Source organism: Microchirus variegatus, assembly GCF_963457635.1.
Source record: "Microchirus variegatus genome assembly, chromosome: 13".
NCBI classification, from domain to species: Eukaryota; Metazoa; Chordata; class Actinopteri; order Pleuronectiformes; family Soleidae; genus Microchirus; species Microchirus variegatus.
This window is the reverse complement of record NC_139814.1, coordinates 18,832,975-18,843,142: the sequence shown is the minus strand read 5'-3', so window position 1 is coordinate 18,843,142 and position 10,168 is coordinate 18,832,975. Positions and strand designations below refer to the sequence as shown.

At 40.1% G+C, this 10,168-nt stretch overlaps 1 protein-coding gene across 1 annotated transcript; it reads left to right on the top strand.

The window, feature by feature from the left end:
* Positions 1-1,764: 1,764 nt before the first annotated feature.
* Positions 1,765-9,761, top strand: tert (telomerase reverse transcriptase; the record flags this gene model as incomplete). Its single annotated transcript, XM_083899934.1, has 16 exons — positions 1,765-1,980; positions 2,723-4,061; positions 4,142-4,331; positions 4,417-4,570; positions 4,647-4,814; positions 4,915-5,076; positions 5,158-5,259; positions 5,350-5,435; positions 5,524-5,640; positions 5,759-5,830; positions 6,337-6,525; positions 7,043-7,169; positions 7,730-7,791; positions 8,578-8,702; positions 8,794-8,931; positions 9,658-9,761. The coding sequence occupies 16 exons, from the start codon at positions 1,765-1,767 to the stop codon at positions 9,759-9,761; spliced, it is 3,351 nt and encodes a 1,116-aa protein (XP_083756060.1).
* Positions 9,762-10,168: the final 407 nt, after the last annotated feature.

Below are 10,168 nucleotides of genomic sequence, written 5' to 3'. Positions count from 1 at the left end.
CACGACTAAACACATGAAAAGACCTAAACAAAGCTAAGGACCACTGCCAACTGTTACAATGACTAAGGTTTATTTGGAAAAATTTAAAGTTTAAAGTTTAGCATGGCACTGTTCAACAGCAACATTTTGAATATAAATAGGTTTTGAGGATTCCTGCACACTTTAACACTCAAACTGTATTTTTAATTAGAAATATTGACTACATTTTAAACGTGGCAGTGTCTACATTTCCAACATGTGCGGTGGAGGCAACAATGTGCCAAAATGCATATTTACTTTAGAAAAAAGAGTGATTAAAAGCTTTCAGGGTAGGGGAAAGCCAATTAGTTTTCAAAACTACACCTTTGACATGCAGTGTGAGAACTGCATGAGTTCTAACAATGGCAGAGTTATAATTCTTGACACACTGCAGCTACAGTGTCCACATACAAACTGCAGCAGGATCTGTGTGGAGTTTCAGAGGTCGTGATGAGGTTATTGTGGGTCAAGAATAAAAGCTGGCAGAGGTGTTGCTCTGTGGATTCAGTTACTGTTGTACCCTCAAGATCTCCAGGAATGTTGTCAGCCTTCACAGAATCATTGTGCCAGTGACAGAGCGCTCACAGGAGGAGTGAGTGAGCGCAAGATTTGTTTGACTGTTTTCCTGTTGTCTCACACAAATGTACAAATACAACAGATTTCTACTTTCACTTTATATTTTAATTTTATAGCACCTAAAATAATGAATAAAATCATAAAATAATAGAATAATATATTTATTAGGGATGGGAAAAATGCTTTGGCTGATTTGTATTTACATAGTATAATAAAGCATGTGAAACATAGAGGATTTTTGGATTGATTTCACATTTTTATCTGCCCTATATCTCATGCAGTGATTTCGACCATTATCGGTCCAAAACTGATACTGACTGATATTTATTACCATGCCTAATATGATAATAATATAATAACTATATGACCCAATGTATTTACTAATAATACATTTATTTTCACTCAATTAATGTAGCTATTAATGTATCTGATCAGTCAATTATTATGTCCCGTACTGACAGACTGACATATCTCTTTAAGACATAAAAAGGCTTAAACAATGTTTATGATCATTATAAAATGTACTATATAAAGATTATATAAATGCTTATATGATCTGGTGGTATTGCAGGTGGGCCTCATATTTACCGACTTTGTTCTGGTAGGAAAATATGCAAATAATATCTAATTTTGTTATATTGAGACAATTTATGTGTATTAGTAAACGCAGCAAATGGATTCTTAGTTATGTCCTGAATGGAAAGTTCAATTATGTTTTATCAATATTGAGCTCTTTGTTATTTATGATAATTTGTTGGTAATTGAGAAATGTTTTTTTTTTATTTTAGTAAACATTATGTGTTTAATCCTGAATATGATCATTTTTAAAAGATAACTTTGTAAAACAAAGTAAGTAAATCATGATTATGCTTGATACCGTGAGATGTATAACACATCCATTTCCTAATTCAAAGAAGAAGAAGAAGAAGAAGAAGAAAAACACAACATGACTTTTCTTGTTCGCCATTGGTCAACCGTGATTTCCTCTCTGCAGTATGCGGCTCTCTGATTGGACGCTTGCAATGAGCTGCTCGCTCATTGGCTTTTCCTGACGCGGGGTCTTGAAACGGTGAGGTAAAACTCGCCGTCAACATGTGAGCCTCCTCCTTCTCCACGGTGTGAGCATTTCTCGGTCAGACATGTTTCTGAGTGATTAATAAAACCGTCAGAATGTCGACGGCTGACATGTCCGCCGTGTTGGCCATTCTCCGCTCACTGTACCGACACACGCAGACCCTGGAGGAGTTCGCGGACAGCGTCGTGTTCAGAGAGGGACAGCGGGCTGTGCTGCTCCAACAGTCGGACACGAACCGCTTCAAATCGTTTGTACGATCTGTTTTTGTCTGCTTCGACAGGGAACTACAGCAAATACCGAGCTGCAGCCAGGTAAAGTCAGACTCCAATGTTTTTGCTAACTTTCCAGTGGGTTAACACGTTTCACAAATACACCGGAGTCGTGTTATCCCTTCGCTTTGGTCGTAAAAGATGTTGTGGACTAAACTAAATTAAATGTGATGTAATATAACTCACACAGCTTTTTAAGTTGGGAATAAACAATATATAAACAAAACAATGTTAGCTTGTCATGCTAACTATTTTTAAGGTTGTCACGTGACGTTATCATATTGAATTAGCTGCAAACTCAATTTGACCGTCAGCAAAAGCTTTTACTTTGTATATTATCGTCTTAATCTATCGTTATGTTTTTAAACACTTAATTTATCATCATTGTGTCAGAGAAACAGCTTAGTACTGCTGCAACGATTTTTTTATTTTTTTATTGATTATCGATTACTGAATTAATCGTCAACTATTTTGCTGAAAGATGAATCGGTTTGAGTGTTTTTTAATAGTTAAAACAATTTTATCTGATTTTTCTGCTTCTTAAATGTGAAAAGTTCTGGTTTATTTGCTCCATATAACAAATGAATCATTAAAACTGAATAATTTTGCTTTGTGGACAAAACAAGACATTCAAAAATGTTATTATTTCCACGTTTGGAAATCAAGTAAATACAGATTTGTCAATTATGAAAATAATCATTAGTTGCAGGTCTACAGTTTAATATAGATACTTCTTACTTGTGAAGAAGATTATAATACTATTTTCTTCATTTTATTACCACAGATCTGCACTCTACCTGAGCTTCTGGCCTTTGTTCTTAACAATCTCAAAAGGAAACGAAAAAAAAACGTCTTGGCACATGGCTACAATTTTCTGTCCTTGGCTCAGGAAAAGCGCGATGCAGACCACTTCAAGTTCCAAGGAGATATAACTCAAAGTGCCGCTTACATCCATGGCAGCGATTTGTGGAAGAAAGTCTCGGCACGTCTTGGCACCGACATCACGCGGTACCTGTTGGAGAGCTGCTCTGTGTTTGTGGCAGTCCCTCCTTCATGTGTTTTTCAGGTTAGCGGTCTTCCCGTGTATGACAGGGTGTCCGTGGCTAACGCCTCCGCTGGGTTTTGTCTCCATCCTTATCGTAGTGCACAAGGCGGTACTCGGTTTGGAAGGTATCCGCAGTCAATGACCTTGAGAAGGACACATGGAGTTCAGAAGCCCACAGTCAGTAAGAGGAGGAACAGAATGAATGAACATTTGAAAAGAAGAAAACGAAAGAGAGAAACTGATCAAAAGGAAGAGGAGACGGGTCAGACTTGCTCAGGAAAGAGAAGACGAGTAGGAAGGCAAGAACCCACACAGGACATCAAACAGGTTTGCACTGAGACGGTGGAGGGAGGGCCCTTGATGTCTGTGGAACAAACACAGACTGTGAACCCTGTGGAACAAACACAGACTGTGAAGCCTGCGGGAAATGGTACTGGTTCTAAACAGCCTGCTGAAATGCAAACAATCACGCTTCCCTTGGACGGAGGCCCCAGTTGGAGATCAGGTAGTTTCCCCCCTTTACCTCCTTCACAGTGTTTCATCCGCACTTTGGGATTCCTGTATGGTGGAAGGGGAATGCGTTGCTTCCTACTCAACAGGAAAAAGAAGAGTGATGTTGGACCCAAGAGGCTACAAGGGCAAGATTTGGTAAGAATCGTCTTCTTTGAGGGAATGGCTTATCTAAACGGGCTGGAAAGGAAGCCAAAGAAACTCCCAAGGCGATTTTTCAAAATGGTCCCCCTGTTCTGTCAGCTGTTACGTCAACACAGGAGATGTCCTTACATCAGAACACTGCAGAGCATGTGTCCACTGGTGGAGGGGAGCGATCCAGGACAGGGAGAGTTGATCTCGCTCTTGCATCAACACTGTACACCTCACCGCGTCTACCTATTTGTCAGGGAATGCCTCTCTGCCGTGATCCCACATGAGCTGTGGGGCTCCGACCACAACCGCGTGATTTTCTTTGCAAGGGTCAGGGCCTTCCTGTGCAGCGGCAAGGCTGAGCGGCTCTCGCTGGCTGAACTGCTGTGGAAGATGAAGGTGAATGACTGTGACTGGTTGAAGATCAGTAAGACAGGTGAATTTATTATTTGTGGCATTTATTTTCTTTCTCTTATGTTGTCGTATTTTGGCTGATGTGAACACTCTCATATGCAGGCAGGTTCCCGCCCAGTGAGCTCTCATACCGGACCCAGATCCTGGGTCAGTTCCTGGCTTGGCTAGTGGATGGCTTCATTGTAAGCCTTGTCCGAGCCTGCTTCTATGTCACTGAGTGTGTGGGCCAGAAGAATTCCCTGAGGTTCTACAGACATGAAATTTGGGCTAAACTGCAGGATTTGGCCTTCAGGTACAAACTCATATACACATGTGGAAAAATGCTCATGTTTCTACAGTCACTGACAACAAGCTCACAAAACATTTTTGTGATTTAGAGGTCACCTTTCCAAGGGTCAGATGGAGGAGTTGACTCCAGCACAAGTGGCATCCCTTCCCAAAACCACAGTCATCTCCCGCCTGCGCTTCATTCCCAAGACTGATGGCATGAGGCCTATCACAAGAGTCATAGGAGCAGATCCTAAAACAAGGGTATGCCTATATCAATGAGTTTTGTATGAACACATGTTGAAAGCATGAGTTTTTAGGACATTTTTCTTTGTTACAGCTTTTTCAAGGGCGTGTTCGGGACTTGCTGGATATGCTGCGGGCTTGTGTGCGCTCCACTCCTTCTCTCCTGGGCTCCACTGTGTGGGGAATGACGGATATCCACAACGTGTTGCGCTCTTTGGCTCCGGCCCAAAAGGACAAGCCAAGCCCCCTCTACTTTGTTAAGGTTAAAGCAAAACTGTTGTGTTACCATACTCACATTTGGCATTTTAAGTGTGCGATGAATAAATACTGTCTAATCATCCCGTAATTTCTCCAATTTTAAGGTGGATGTAAGTGGAGCCTATGAGAGTCTGCCTCATGACAAACTAATTGAAGTGGTTGCCCAGGCCCTGTCACCCGTCCAGGAAGAACTCTTTACCATCCGCCGATTTGCCAAGATCTGGTCCGATTCCCACGAAGGCCTGAAAAGGGGCTTTGTTAGACAGGTACGCTGCACACATGCTCATGTGTGTTCTTTATGTCATATATTTTGGCCATTACAGAGACTCTCATTTGTGTCATTGTAGGCAGATTTCCTGGAGGACAACATGGGATCCACTAACATGAAGGGGTTTGTGATGTCGCTGCAGAAAAAAGGCAGAGTTCATCATGCCATACTGGTAGAGCAGGTAACATCCTGAGATGATTATTTTTGCTAAGGATGTTTGATACAATTTTCTCTTCTTTTTTTTAAGCATTTCAATACTTATTTCTTCTAGCATTTCTGCTCAGACCTTCACGGGAAAGACGCGTCACAGTTTTTCACCCAGATGCTAACTGGCAGTATTGTTCAGTTTGGAAAAAAGTAAGAAATGCCATTTTAGTATTACTTCATACGATGTTAGTGGATGTTTAATCTGACTATGGTGCTTTGTTTTTTTGTTTTTTTTCAGAACATACCGTCAGTGCAGAGGAATTCCCCAGGGATCGGTTGTGTCCAGTCTGCTCTGCTGTCTCTGCTATGGTCACATGGAGAATGTGCTGTTCAAAGATATCATTAAAAACAAAAGGTACAGCTCTCACCTCTTTGTGTGTCAGTAAATGTTGTCCTCTGTGGATGCAGTAACAAACAAGCAGCAGCAGAGGGCAGTCTTTCTTAATCTTAATGTGTATGTGTGTCTCCTGTAGGTGTCTGATGAGACTGGTGGATGACTTCCTTCTGATCACCCCAGACCTGCAGGAAGCACACAACTTCCTTGAGTATGAATCACACCAGCATTGTCACATTTCCCTCTGCACTTTCATTAACTTTTAGAATATCAGTTATTATTAACTTCATATCCCAGAGGTAGGATGAAGCTGCCAGACTGTACTGAAGAAAACAAAAAAAAATTCTGCCATAAGAATCCACCTCAGGAGTTTTTACTGTTGGAACACTTTCAGAATGTTTTGTAGTTGGTTACACAATTTAAACCTAACATTGTAAAATAAATTAAAAAAGCACTATAGTTATCATCATGTTATTATAATCCTATATGTTTCTAGAGCACTTTTCAATACCAAATACTTTAGATAAGGCAGCAAATTACATTACAAAATTTTTTTTTTCAGTTGAATTAAATGTATTAAATTAATTCTGGTAATTTAAGATCATATAGATTAACAGACAATTGATATACCCTTTTTTGTAATGTTTTAACCAACAGCTGGATGCCTTCTTTGTTTTTTAATTATTAATGATAATAGCACTGTCACTCTGTGTGTAGGGTCTTACTGGCCGGGGTACCACAGTATGGTTTGGTGGTCAACCCGCAGAAGGTCGTGGTCAACTTTCAACTGTCGGGAAATGTGAGTTCCTGTCCAAATATTTGCGTTCTGCCCCTCCACTGCCTTTTCCCCTGGTGTGGACTGCTCCTTGACACGCACACCCTGGATGTTTACAAAGACTATTCCAGGTGAACGTCAGTTGTAATTATACTGCAGAGTTATTGCTCAAAGTATATTCCCTTCATGGGGCTTTGTGAGTTTTTAATGACATCTTTCTTTTATTCTTTCTTGTATGCTTCATCACTGACCCCATGCACTTTGTATCGTCTCATAAATACTCTTATGTCGGCTAGACACAGAGAATTTAGCAATCCTATATAAGTTTATTACCTGGCTGCCACACTGCAACATGCCTTTTTAATGTTCTTGGACATTTAATGTGTCATTTGTGGACTGTATGACGAGAACACTTGACATCATGCAAGTTGCAACAATAGAACTATAGTCATCAGTAGGTTTGAACAAGTTAGGGAAAACATTTTCTGACAGATATTGCAAATGTGATTTGATATACAATATTTTAACTTTAGTTAGAGTTAGAGTCAAAAGACCAGTTAAGCACAAATGATTAATATCCTTGAGTAGAACTGCATCTCCACGTGTCCCGTCATCTTTGTTCACTTGTTTAATTTTCATCTCTCACAGCTATGCAGGTCTGTCTCTGCGCTACAGCCTCACTTTGGGCTCTTTTCACTCAGCCGGACAGCAAATGAAGAGGAAACTGATGGCTGTTCTCAGACTCAAATGCCACACCCTCTTCTTGGACTTAAAGGTCAGAGAAGTAATCATTTCAAAAGGTGAAATCACAATCCTGTGAATGCTCACTATTACACAGTTATGGCTCCAGAAGAGCAGAACTCTTTTGAAATTGTAGCCACAAACACAGAAGGGCTCAAAACAAATACATTAGCAGTCTCCTTGAAAGACACAAGCTACAATGGTTAAAAACAATGACCCCGTCCTTCTTTGGCAGACTTTATCTACATTTTCATTCAAAAACATCCCAGGTTATCGCTTGGAAGATAAATAGCAACAAAGTGGTAGTAAACTTGTCAAGCTCCATGATACAGACGGAGTTTGACATTTCAAAAACAAACAACAAATGTATCATTTATAAATATGTGGAACTAGGACAGAGGGCTACAAATATGTTGGCTGGTTAATTTTGCATACTGTATTGTATATCATGTAGACATATTTAATACAATATTGGTTTCATTATTATTGATGCAGTGGAAGCCCCACACATATTTATTTTTATATTTCTATTTCTAGCTGCACCTTTCCTTTTATAACTAACTATAATGGCTGCATGTCCATTTTCCTTTTCAGACCAATTGCATTGAGGCAGTCTACAAGAACATCTACAAGCTGGTGTTGCTCCAAGCATTCAGGTGACAACAGAGACTCACCTTTCTGTTCTTGTTGACAGATAACACTGTGTATTCATTTTTTTATTAGTAAGTTACATATATGTCCATCGAAACACACTCTCTGGCCACTTAATTAGGCACAGGACATCTAATACGGTGGCAGGAGTGCGACCCAGTGTTGTCTTCTGCTACTGAGGCCATCTGCTTCAAAATTGCATGTGATTTGATATCATTTCAAACTTGTCTGGCCATTCTCCTCTGACATCAAATAGCCATTTCTTTCCACCCATAGATGTGCTGCTCATTGGGAAGCACTACTTGAGGGATTATAGAGAATGGTCCAAAAAAAAGAAAACATCTAAAGTGTAGGCTGCAAACCAGCGGTTTATGAAATACTTAGACCATCTAGTCTGGCACCAGCAATCATACAATGTTCTGTTTAAACGCCTTTCTTCCTCATTCTGAAGGCTGGTTTGAACTTCAGCAGCTTGTCTTGAACTTGCTTGCGTGCCTAAATCGATTGAGTCGCTGAGATTAGGTATCTGCAGTAGCAAGTAGTTGAACAGTTGTACCCTATAAAGTGGCCAGTGAGTGTGGGTGTGCAAACACACTGCGCTTTAATGTATGCTCACTGGCCTCGACTTAATAGATAGGCATGCGAAGACAATACTGCCTTTTAAATAAACACAGTTAAGGTTGTCAATCAATAGCTGTGAACTTACCTTTACCTCAGAATGTAAATATCTGAATGCACAGCTTCTGTCTCTGTTTTCTCTCGCTCTTATTCATTCGTTTTGTCCTCTTCAGGTTCCATGTCTGTGCCCAGAGTTTGCCCTTTGCTCAAACAGTTGCCAAGAACACTGACTACTTCCTGCAGATGATATGGGACATGGCCGAGTACGCCAATCATCTCATCAGACTCTGCAACAAAGGCAACATTTCCCGTCGTTTACTGTACATCTGGAGAAAAGTGACGTAAACTATGTGAAGCATGCATCATTTTCTCTCTTATTCTCTCTTCAGGATTGAGTTTAGGCAGCAAAGCTCAGACGGGCATTATGCAGTATGAAGCAGTGGAGCTTATTTTCTGTCTTTCCTTCTCGCTTGTGCTGTCGCCGCACCGCCCCCTGTATAAGGATCTGCTCCCACACCTGCACAAACGTATGTACCCTCAAGCAAAAGCTTTATAAAGAAGGTTTAACAATGAATGGTGCTATTGCTGTGACACATTCTCTTAATATTACGTATGCAACACATGAAAGCATAGATACAGTTTTGCATCAACAAAAATCCATAATCTAAACATTTTAGTTTCAATATTTAACTAGAAACCTAATTAGGCAAAAAACAATAACAACAAATTCTCATGTTTCACTTTATGCAAAAGCTTTATTGGAAAAATGAACATAAAGCTGCTTCCAGCCTCTATGAAGAGAATCACATTTTAGTAGAGCACGTTAGTAGTTCTGTCATGATTTCAGTGAATTGGAATTAAATTGACAGCCTGGCTGACTCTCACTGTGTTTAATGAGTGTAAATCATTAACCAGAGAGTCAAGCATAGCCACTGTCTTTCTCTCAAATTGGTTTGTTTTCGTCTGTGTAATGGTTAAAAGTATTTTGCAGAATCCTCAGGTTTTGTCAGGATTTCACTCACTGACATATGGTTGGTCTAAGAAATCATAAGCACATATGTCTTTCGCTCTGAAAAATTGCTGCAATTAGGTCAATATCTTTGAATATGGGCTGTGCTAAAGGTGGCTTATTGCTGCCTTTAATTTGATTTCACAGGTGTTGGTAAATGTTCAGATGGATGAATATTACCGTTCACACACAAAAAAAGGAAAATAAAAGCACAATCTCATTACCTCCTGTCATCTGTGGTCAGGGAAGCGCAGTCTGGAGCGGCGTCTGGGGGATCTGAGGTTGGCCAGAGTCCGACAGGCCACTAACCCAAAGACTCCGGTGGATTTCTTGGCCATCCAGATGTAGACTACCAGCATGCCACATTTATAGCTCCCAGCAACCTTGAAACCCTCAGCATCTAAAAGGTATGATGCCCAGCTTCTCTGACAGTTTTAATCCAGTGAGTTTTAGCTTAAGATCTCCAAATTCAAGACATTCATGACCAGTGTGTTGAAATCGGTTAATGAAAAAAAAACAATTTTCATCGACAGTATCTGTCACACAGTCTGTAAAAAGAGACAAAATAGCCTCTCGGTCTACTTACATCATAAACAAGGCACTCCAGTATTGAAGCCAACACAGCCTATAAAACAATAATCTAAAACAGTAAAGATGAATAATTTTATATCCTCAATTTACAGAACTGGACCAGGTCACAGCCCAGAGCTGTTACTCGGTCTGGACTTTGATTTACACTTCCTGGTAGTTTTCCA